The 12,867-nt window shown below is 17.5% G+C and overlaps 1 protein-coding gene across 1 annotated transcript; it reads right to left on the reverse strand.

The window, feature by feature from the left end:
- Nucleotides 1–286: 286 nt before the first annotated feature.
- Nucleotides 287–1,031, reverse strand: PRELSG_0022500 (Plasmodium exported protein, unknown function; the record flags this gene model as incomplete). Its single annotated transcript, XM_028680092.1, has 2 exons — nucleotides 287–811; nucleotides 936–1,031. 2 exons carry the CDS (start codon nucleotides 1,029–1,031, stop codon nucleotides 287–289), a joined length of 621 nt encoding a protein of 206 aa, XP_028531101.1.
- Nucleotides 1,032–12,867: the final 11,836 nt, after the last annotated feature.

Consider the following 12,867-nt stretch of genomic DNA (forward strand, 5'->3'; position numbering starts at 1 on the left):
TAGCAAAGTATTTGTATGGGTAATTAATAAATCAATAAATAACAAAAACATTGAACATAAATTAATAGATTAGCAATGTAATTCATAAAACGTACGCATTAATTACAAAAATATTTTTATAATAAACAAAATTAGAAAAGAATGCTCTATATTACATTTATTAAATTGTTGATTAATACTTTTAAAAAATCATCGAAATTACATCTAATAAATTAAAGTTATGATAGCATTTAAGATATTATTAATCTTAAACTATATATTTTTTTCTAGTTTGTAATAATTTTAATTAGAAATATTTAAAATTATTTTTAAATTTTGCTTCGATTTGTTTTTGTATTACAGTAATTGAAATTATTATAAGAGATATACTAATAAACACTGCATCGAGATATGGTAATGAAATGTGCACATTTGTTTGTATTATATTATATATAAATGAAAAAATTGACATGAAAATAGCAAAAAATGATAAAACTAGCTTTAAATTATTTTTGCATTTTCCTGAAATTTCCTCATTAAATTTTACTTTTTTATTTTTATCTTTTGCCTCTATTTCATTTCCCTGTTCTATATCTTTTTCATTTCCTTGCTTTATACCTTTTTCATCTTCTTGTTCTGTATATGTTTTTTTTCCTATTTTTTTTTTATCGTTCCTTGATTCTAAATTGGTTTCTGTTATTTCAAGATCACAGAATTTTGGCTCTTCATTTTTTTCTTTTATTATATCTTTTTGTGCTAAAAATCTTTTAACTCCTAAATTTAACGTGTTTTTTAAGTCATTTTTAAAACTCAGTGATTTAAAGAAATTCCACTAAAATAGTAAAAAAATATTCAGTATTAAAAAAATTTTTTTTTAATACTAATAAAATACAAAACAAAAATAAATACTAATAACAAAAAAATATAAATATTTTTAAGTATTATTATTATCCTACATTATTAGAACATTGTAACATCCAAATTAAAAGGGTAAATGTAAAAAGTTTTATAAGAAATCTTAATATATTTTTTTTCTCCTTTTTACTATACATTTGTTTTAAAGTTGATATATCTGTAATTGTAAAACCTTTAGATATATAGAAATAATGTCTACTATACACCCTAATATTAGGAATAAGGATAAAATTACTTTCCCTTTTATTTCTTTTTTTTTCTTTTAATTAAAATAATTTTTTAAAAAATGAATTTTTATTTATTATATTTTTTTTTATGAAAAAAAAGAAAACATTCAAAAAATAATTTTATATATGTATATCTATGAATTACGTTAATATATAGTGGATAACAAAAATATTAGAACAAGATATGTTAAAGATATTACTTTTTTGTAAAACTTAATGTATTCATTTTATATTATACTATGACAATACCTATTAAAACATGAATGATTATGTTAATTTAAAATTTAATAAACTTCCAAATTTTGTAAAAAAAATTTTAAAAGTCAATTTAATAAATCAGTATCTTCGTTGATATTAAATTTTATTTTATATAAATATATTTTCTTTTTTTAGTTATAATTGATTTTTTTTATTATAGTAATATTCATAGATATATATTAGTAACTTATATTGATCTTTTCCTTATTTTTGTTGAATTACTATCATTCTCTTTTGAAAAAATATTATTTGCATGTGCTCAATTTTATACTAAATCACAATTTTTTGTCATAATTAAAATGAAAATGTATAGAAAAATCTTTATATTATCATTAATAAAAAATTTAAATTATTATTTAATACATCCTTAATTTGTATTCCATAATATTTATCTTCTTTATAATTTTTATTATCAAATTGGAATTACAGCTATTTTTACAGTTTTTATTAATTCGTATATTCTTCTTATTCTTTTATTTTTTTCATTTTTTCTGTTTTTTTTTTTTTTTTCAGGCATTTTCATTATAATATAATAATTTTTATCTAAAAATATTAATGCATGCGTAAATTTTAATTGCAATTTTGTTTCTTCCTATAAGTAAACATTATTTTATTAAGCATCATTATAGTGTTAAATTATAACAAAAAATAAAACTATAATCGATTATATTTATTATCAAATAAAAAATATTATCAATTATATTATCTTTAAAATTTATTTAATATTGTATATCTTAAAAATATACAGAATTAATATCATCACATTTGTAATCTAAATTATAAAGTAATTCTTTTTATATTTTATGTTATTGGAATTATTAATACGTACATATGCTATCTTTAAAAATACTTTTAAGACCACTAGCATTGTTTATTGCATGAATAATATTCTTAATTTATCTTTCTTTTAAAATTTTATTACTTAAATATTATTTTCTTTTTTAAAAAAATAAAAAATTAGAAATACTTGAAATTTTTGTTTTATAAAAGGTTATTAAAAAATGTACTCAATTGTTAATGTTAAATATTTAGTCTGTACACATGATTTACTAGTTGCTGTCAAATGATTTGAATATAATATTGGAGAAACAAATTAATGAAGAGAATGTAAAGATATCTTTACTTATTTTAATTATTGTAAAAATATATTTATGCTGTTAATACGTAAAATTTATATATGTAATTTACATAACTAAGCAATTATTGTACTAGAAGCATTTACTTACTTCAATAAAATTACACCCTTATTTTTTTTATTAAAAATTTAAATGCCCATTAAGATTTGTGATTGTGTAAAATGATTAATTAAAACAAACAAATAAATTTAATTGTAGTTATTAATTGTATTTTTAAAATATGTAAAAGTTAAATATTATTAAAAAACAATTCTTTTTTGTTTTTCCTTTCAATTTAGGATTTAATTTTTTTTATTGTTTAAAAATTATTTTGATCTAACAACAAAAACTTTACAAAAAAATATGTATTCAAAAAATTTTGATTACATCTGTGATTTATTAACTGGATATTTAATGGCTTGGATAAAAGTGATGAATATCCAAGTTAATAAAGAGCAAATTTTTAGGACTCCTTTATAATTTTGTATTATAGATTCTATTTTTATAATACAAAATTAATTAAATCACTTTAAGAAAATAAAAGTCTATAAAAGTTAAATAAAATAAAATCAATCCATTTTCTATCTCTTTTCTCTTCATTTTTCTTCAAAAAAAAAAAATCATCATAAAAAAAAAAACACGCAAAAAAAAAAAAATTAAATAAAAAAAATAAAAAGAAATAATATAATTATAACCGAGATGCGTCAAAAAAAAAAACTTTTATTAGACACACTAAGTTGGACAAAGTTCTAGTAATTTAGCTTTTTGCATGCAACGTACTCCTAGATAAGACATAAAAATTTAGGTTTTAATAATTGTTTAGTATTATTAAATTAATCACAAGCATATATATATAAGTTTTATTAAGACAAACCTTAAACTGTATATTAACTAAGGACAATGAATTTATTCATTGACCAGCTGTTAAATAACCTTGACGGAGCATTGATCAAACAAATTAATAAAGAATATGCAGAAGCGTTTCCATTTATTTTACCTATTATGAAAATACATTTATAGAACTAATACGTAAATTTTACCCATACAATATATATAACTCAGCAATTATTGTTTTAGAGGAATTTTTTTTTTTAAATAAATGTACACTTATTTTTTTATTGAAAATTCAAATCTTTATTAAAATTATTGAGTATATAAAATAATTTATTAAAAACAAAAAAATAAATTAAATTATAGTTATTAATTGCATTTTAAAAATACGTAAAAATTAAATATTAATGAAAACAGAATCTTTTTTGTTTTTTCCTTTTAATTTAAAATTTAATTTATGTTATAAAAATTAATTCTATTTTACAACAAAATTTTACAAAAATATTTCTATAAAAACCTTTTCATTATGTCAAAGAAATAAAAATATCTATTTTTTTTTTTCTTTTTAAAACTAGAGAATGAAAGGCTAACTCTATTTTATGTGTGAACAACTACTATTATATAAAGATTAATAATATCTTTTCTTAACTATATCCTTGAAAATCTCATTCTTTGGTATGACTATAGGAATTATATCTCTAATACTTGTAGAAATATATCTCCTGAATTTTCTCCAAAATATTGTAGTTATTGGTATAGCAGATTATTTCATACGAAAACAAGTTTTAGTATAAATCATTGATCTATTAAACTCCCTTTCAAAAACTTTGCTAGGGTATTGAACATACAAATTAATAAAAGACATGCATAAATGATTATACTGATATTTTGTTTTATACTTATTTTTACTTTAAAAATAAGTCAATTTATATACATAATATAAATTTAATTAAAAAGCTTTTTATTGCTTCAGAGGTATTTATTTACTGTAACAAATATGCACTTTATTTTATTAAAAATTTAAATCCTATATTAAACTATGATTATGTGATATAATTTAATTATAATAAATAACAAACTTAATTTAAATTTATTTAACTGTTTTTAATAGCATAAAAATTAAACATAAAAAAACAAGATACTTTTTATTTATTTTAAATAAAAAGTTTAATAATACTTTTGTCTTTCAAATATTTAATTAAGCCCCTTTACCAATGAAATTCGTAATCTTCATCCAAATAAAAAAAAAATTACTATATATATACAAATATTTTATTATTATTTTTTTTTTTAAATAGAATCGATAAGTGGATATCTAGCATTTTCCTAACTAGAAAGCTGAATTTTACTATAATATATGTTGATAATATATTTTAATAGATAATCATATCAATAATAAAAGTGTTCGTAGCTTTAAGTACACTAGATTTTTCTTTTTCGTTAAGTAATTCCACAATCAATTCGGACTGTTTTTCCTTGTTAATATATATATATATATTGCTAATGTAATTTATAACACATTAATTATATTTTCATTAACTGCAAGCTCTTTTATGTAAGTGGGAGATAACATGCGCCAAGTATCATATACGGTTCATCTTGTTTTATTAATTGCCTGTTTAATGGCTTTGATTAAGTATTGAATAAACAAATTAATAAAGATCGTGTATAATTAAATATACGTTTATATATATATATATACTTATTTTTTTATTATATTTATAATGGCTTCTTATGATGCTGGTTAATAAAAGTATGTATATTAAATTTTTGTATATATTAATTAGCTAAAATATCAATGAAGAAATTTAGCTTCTCAATGTTATCAACGTCAATCATTCACTTTTAGCTAAATAATCAAAAAAAAAAATTCTTTAATTAATTTTTTTTTACATTTAAAAATAGATGATATTTTAAAAATAAAATAAACGAACTTTGAAAATCAAAGATTTTTTTGGATGTATAAACTTAAGTGAGAGACATCATCTTTAATCAAAGATATTATTTATGTATGTTTATATAAGATGTTTATTATATGTTAATTATATGTTATTTATTCAAAACTTATAAATTATTAAATAATTAAACATTTTATCATCTCTATTCAACTTCACTAAAAAGAAAAAGCATAAACCAATAAAAATATTAAACACATTGCAAAAATGCTCTTTATTACATTGTTCATTCAATAACTTAGCAAATTTATTAAATGGACAAGTAATAAATCAGATGCATAATATTTAATTTGAATTAAATAATACTGTATCGTCTAACAAACATGTTAAACTGTTATAAATGAGTTTTTTTTTTTTTACAAAGAACTAGTATATCCTTTTAATTAAAAACACATATACAATTTATAACAAATAAGAAAAGTTGAAACTACGATTTGTTCAATGTTATTTCAATATATACACATCAAATACAATATAAACCTTAAAAATTTTTTATATATATTAATTTTTTATGTAAGAAAAATTAATTCTCTTTTTAATTCAAAATGAACATCAACTGACAAAAAAAAAATTTTAATTTTTTTTTTTAATTACAAAGATGTATATAAATGAAATAAACGAATAAAAAAAAAATAACTTTATATTTTTTTTTTTTAACTAGCGTCAGTTCATAACTGACTTATATTTTCCTGACTGGTAGCTTATTTTATTTTATAAAAGGTTAATAACAATTTTTTTATTAACCACGTCTCTAGATAGACTCTACATTTTTACACTATGTTCGAAAATTGTAAATCATTTATATTAACCTCTTAATATTTATTTACGAATTTTTAATAGATCTTCAGGTATTATAACCTAAATTTCATTTTCTCACTTCACTTTTAATATTAGTTAATAAAATATGTTATTAACCTATTATAATATATAAAGTTAGCTTACTAGTCGGGAAAATACAAATCATCCACGCATTGACTCTAGTTAAAGAAAAAAACATTTATTCTTATTATTTTTATTTTTATTTTTTTTGTTATTGAGCTTTTGAATTGAAGAGAAAATTAAATTTTACTTACATAAAAATTAATGTGTAAAAGTATAATATTTACGTTATATCGATTTATATATTTCGAAATGACAGTGAACTTAGAATTTAATTTCACTATTTGTCATAATTTAATTACTTGTGTGTTTTTCTAAATTAAAAGAATATATTTGTTCATTGTAGATAAGTATACATTTTTCAAAGTAAATATACTGTTAAGCAATATAAGGTCTTGTATTTACAAGTTAGTCACGAACTGACGCTAGTTTTAAAAAATAAATAAAAATAAAGTTATTTTTTTCTTTGTTCGTTTATTTTTTTTTTTACACATCTTTGTAATTAAAAAAAAAAATTCAATTAATTTTTTTTTTATTGTTGTTTTTATGTTTGCTTTCGAATTAAATAAAGAATTAATTTTTACTTAAAAAAAAAAAACTTAAGATATAAAACTTTAATGTTTTTGTTATATTCAGTGTATATTTTTGAAATAACATTGAATAAATTAAAGTTTTGACCTTATTAATTATTATAATTTGTTCATATGTTTTTTTAATTAAAAGAAGATACTAATTCTTTGTAAATAAAAGTTCATTTATAACAGTTAATAGGTCTATTAAAAGATGTAGTAAAATTTAATTCCAATTAAATATCATGCACCTGGTTTATTAATTGCCCACTTAATGACTTTGCTAGAGTATTAAACAAACAAATTAATAAAGAGAATGTATAACTAAGTATACGTTTATATATATAATGTTTTCTTATGATGAATAATATTTAATTTGGATATTAAATTTTACCGCATCTTTTAATAGACGTGTTAAACTGTTATAAAAGAGTTTTTATTAACAAAGAATCAGTTTACTCTTTTAATTAAAAACATACACACTTAATTTATAACAAATGGCAAAAATTAAACTCTAATTTATTTAATGTTATTAAAAAAATATATATTGAATATTACATAAACATTACACTGTTTTATTTACTGAGTTTTTTATGTAAGTAAAATTAATTCTCTTTTTAATTCGAACAATTGTCAACCGATAAAAAAAAAAAATTAATTTTTTTTTATTTTAATTACAAAGATGTATAAAAATAAAAATAAACAAAGCAAAAAAAATAACTTAATAATTTTTTTTTTTTTCAACTAGCTTCAGTGTACGGCTAACTTGTACATACATGATTAGTAAACTAACTTAATGTACTTAAAAGATTAATAATATCTTTTATTAACCATGTGTCTAATAAAAGTTTTTTTTTTTTGCCATATCTCGGTTATAATTATGTTATATCTTTTTATTCTTTTTATTTAATTCTTTTTTTGTTACATGTTTTTTTTTATGATGATGATTTTTTTTTTTTAGAGAGAAATGAAGAGAAAAAGAATAGCAAATGGATTGCTTCAAATAAAATTTCTTTAACTTTTATAGACTTTCGTTTTTTTTCAAGGTGATCTAATTAGTTTTGTATTATAAAAATAGAATCTATAATACAAAATTATAAAGGAGTCCTAAAAATTTGCTTTATATTAACTTGGATATTCATTACTTTATCCAAGTCATTGAATATTCAATTAATAAATCAAAAATAGTTTTAATTTAACATTATAAATTTCTCAGAAAAAAAAAAAAAGTGAACGAAGCTATATATTCAGTCAATTATAAAGAATATTATACATGCATTTTATCTATATGAATATATATATATATAAAAAAATAAATATATTTAATATATTAAGAATAAATATCATTAACTTTTCTGAATTTGTATATATGTTTATACTTCGCCCAAATTTACTTCCTCACGATTGTCAACATCTTCTACAAATCCTGAATCCACAGATATTGTATCTAAGTTATTGTTAGAATTCAATCTAGAAAATACCTTTATTTTAAAAAAAATTTAATTAATATATCTAATTAAGTAAAAAAAATTCAAATATGCATTTTTAAATTTGTCTTTTATCTTACAGACATAGCTATGCAACCCACATAAAAACTAAAAAACAAAACGTTTAAAACCATAAAAAGAATGATAGGATAATTACGAATAACACTATCAGATGTATCATTTCTTGTAGAATACTTCGTGAACTCTATTACATTTGGAAAAATGATAATATTTTGTTGGTCACTCATATTAAAAAAAAGTTGTTCTTAATTTTGCTTTTTATATGATTTTTTATAACATAATTATATTAAAATAAAAATTATGTAAAAAATTTTTTAAATGAGAAACAGTTTATTATAATGCATATGAACATAAAATTATAGGAATAAAAAAATGTTCCATATTGCATTAATTTAAAATCATTTGGAGTACTTATATATTCATATAATAAAAAATAAACTTACTTAAAAAACTTCATTTTTAAACATTAATCATTAAAAAATTTTATTATATGTTATTGTTTTAAAGAGATTTTTAGAGAAGGATAAAATAAGAATTTAATAAAAATTGGGATTTTTTAACTTTTATATTATTTTAGAATGACTATTTATAGAGATATAAAGCATATAACAAATAGTGTAAAAATTACAAAAATTTGCATAATACATAAAATTTTATTAAAAAGATAATTTGATCGTATTTAAAATTCTCATTTATACTAATAAATTATTTTTCATAAATATTGAATGCACTCTTACTTTTAAAAAAAGAACAAGTTTAATAAAAAAAATTATTAAAATTTAGTTTATAATGCATGTAATTCTTTATTTTTTATGCAATACAATTTTTTATAGTATTTTTAATATTATTAGTAGCAAATATAAATATAATTTATTTATTAAAATATCTATAAAATTCTTTTTACTTCACATATTTTTTCTCATATCTACTCTAAAGATTCAAGTTAATGTAACAAAAATAAATATAGATACACAAATTCTACCTTTAAATAATTTTATTTAACTTCTAATTCTTTTTATTATCAAAATTTTTTTTTTTACGTGATTAAATTTTTAAGTAGTTTCCTTTAGTTTATATAATTCGTCATAACACTTTTAGTAATATATAAGAAAATTCCAATAATTTTTAATTTAAAAAAATTAATGTTATATTAAAAAATAATAATAATTATCTATTGTTATTTTCTACTATTAAATTTTTTTTATATTATTTATGTATATCTATTTAATTTTTTTTTTTCATTATATCGGTTATGTAATTTTGCTTACTCTTTTAATATATAAATAAAGGTTATTATTTTATCATTTCATTGATTTTTTTTATTATAAAAGTATATAAATTTTTTATTTAAATTTTTTTTTTTTTTATAATAGAACATTCTTTACTAACAAAATAAGAACTTAACAGAAAAAAATTTATCCTATATCAAATATAGTAATTTTTAGATATATGATTAATAAAAAATTTTATTAGTCTTTTATAGCATATAAAGTCAATGTACTAGTCAGGAAAGTACAATTCAACTAGTCACTAATGATAGAATAAAAAAAAAATGTATATGACTATATTCTTTTTTTGTTTATTTTATTATATATATTTATTATTATTATTATATCTTTAAAAAAAAAATATATTTTTTTTTGTCTATAAAAAATTTTGAGGAATGAAGAAGAGAGTTAATTTTTTTTAACTAAAATGTAAAAAAATGAATATAAGAAAACTTTTTAATTTTTTTTTATAAACAAAAAATATAATGTATGTTATATTTTATTTGTATATTTTGAAATAACAGTGAACAACTTAAAATTTAATCTTGTTATTTGTGTGCGTTTCTAAATTAAAAGAGTACATTTATTCTTTCTAAATAAGTATACATTTGTAAAAATAAATATATGTTTGTTAAGCAATATATAGAATTATTTAGTTCAAATAATATATACGATAAATATTTCTATGTATATAATAAGAATAAGTATATACAATAAAAATCAGTATATTTAATTATGTATGTCTTTATTAATTTGTTTGTTTAATACTCCTGCAAAATTGTTAAATGAGAAATTAATAAATCAATATGATATATCAAATAGTTAATTTTTAAAAAAAATGGATAAAAAAGTTTTTTTTTGTGTGGATTGGATATTTTATATTAAGATATTTTTTAAAAGAGAATTTCATAAAAAATAACATACTTTATTCTTAATTTTTTTGCGAAAATAAACTGAAATGACACATAATTTCATGAACGAGATCCAAATTTTTTAACATAATAAATTCAAGCAATTAAATTTTATTTTTTGTGATTTCAATTCTTTTTTTTAAAATTGTTATATATGTTTATATATTAAAATGAAAAAGACAAAGATATAGAAATATTATATTATTTAATAATTAGTTATTACAAATTTTTAATTAATTTTAATAACTTGTTTTATTTTATTTTATTACTATTTATTAACCTAATGTATAGTTTTATATTACAAAATAATATCATTTTTATTTCATTAATACTATATAAAAATTCATTTTTTTTTTTTTTTTTTTAAATTTTATCTTATTTTATGTATATATAACATGAGTTAATTTTTTGTAAAATTTATTTTTTTCTATTTTTCGTTGTGTAACTTTTTTATAATAGTACTGATATTTTTAAAAACTTTATTAAAAGGAAAAATGCAAATTATTTCTCATATATATATCTTTTCTAATTGAATGTGTTTTTCTTTAATTTTCCTATTTTAATCTGTTTTTACTTTTATATTTTATTTAATCACTAGAAAAAAAAAATTTTTATAATAAATTAATCTTAAATAAAATAATTCATTATAAAAAATTAAAATGAAAAATGAATGTTTTTCTTTAAAGGAAAACTTTAAATAACAGTAAGGTAAAATGTGATTTTAATAATTGTTATTATTATCATAAATAATTACTTTTAATAAAAAATATATTTTCTTATTGTAAAAAGATAAATAGAAAACTATAATTTAAGTGTGAAAAATGTTATGTTAGTACTTTTAAATTTTTATTTTATTTTTTCAATATCATTTTGAATATATATTATTTTTGACATAAAAATAAAAAATTGTATATTGTTTCCTTTTTTTTTGTATAAAACATTGTTTTATCTAGCTGGTTTATTATTTGGCCGTTTAATGACTTTGCTAGAGTATTAAACAAACAAGTTAATAAAGAGCATTGTATAACTAAATATACGTTTATATATATATTAGTTTTTTTTAATTATTATAAATGAGTTTTTAATTATAAAGAATTACTTATTCTTTTAATTAAAAACATACATACAAACTATAACAATTAATAAAGTCAAAACTTTATATTATTCAATGTTATTTCAAAATATAACATTAATTATAACAAAAAATTACTAATTTTATCTTTTTAATTTTATAAAAGATAATTAAATTTTTATTTACTAAAAATTTCTCACCAAAAAAAAAAAAAAATTATTTTTTTTTTTTTTTTTAAATATTTCAAAAACAAAATAAACAACACACAAAAAATATATATATATATATATATATTTTTTTTTTTATTATTAGTGTTAGTACACAATTGGTTTGTACATACACATACACAAACTAGCTTAGTATACTACAAAAATTATAATATTCTCTGTTACTCAGTCAGTGCATGGGTACTTGTAGATATACGTACAGTAACCTAGCATTTTGTACTGAAAAAGGTTAATAATAATCTTTATTAACCACTAGCATAATACTAAATGGTGATTAACCAATGTTTTTACATAAAAAATAAATATCTCCTTCCATATGTTCCTCTTACCTGTAGAATATTTGGCACAAAATATAATGTAAAGAAAAGAGTTGGTTTTAATTTAATTAATAATATAAATTTTTTTTTCTATAACTAGAAGAATTTTGCTAAATAACTTATTTTTTTTTATGATAATGCTGGACATATTTTTAAAGAAAAACAACAGAATAATGAATTAATAAAAGTAAAAAAATACAAAAATTTAGAATAAGTTATATAAAAAGAAGAATAAAATCCAAATAAACAAAGTATAAAATTCATAAAGAATAAAATAGAAATATTTACAGTATAGTAGATATATATACATGATTTACTGATTTATTAATTGCCCGTTTAATGACTTTGCTAGAGTATTAAGCAAACAAATTAATAAAGAGCATGTATAACTAAGTATACGTTTATGTATATATATTCGTTTTTATTATATATATATATATACTGTTTTCTTATGATGCATAATATTTAATTGAAGTTAAATTTTACTGCATCTTTTAATAAACCTATTTAACCGCTATAAATGAGTTTTTATTTACAAAGAATTAATATCTTCTTTTAATTAAAAACATACAAACAATTTATAACAATTTATTAAGTAAAAATTTTATGATATTCAATGTTATTTCAAGATATACATTGAATAATACATAAACATTTCTCTTATCTCTTAAGTTTTTAATAAGTTAACATTTCTTTCTTTTAATTTTTTTTTTTACACTAAAAATTAAAACATATTATAACATAACATAACATAACTTTCAAAACTCCCAAAAAAAAAAATATATTAATTTTTTTTTTTTTTTTTTTAATTACAAAGATGTATATATATATAAATA

The sequence above is a fragment of the Plasmodium relictum genome (assembly GCF_900005765.1).
Source record: "Plasmodium relictum strain SGS1 genome assembly, contig: PRELSG_00_v1_295, whole genome shotgun sequence".
NCBI lineage: Eukaryota > Apicomplexa > Aconoidasida > Haemosporida > Plasmodiidae > Plasmodium > Plasmodium relictum.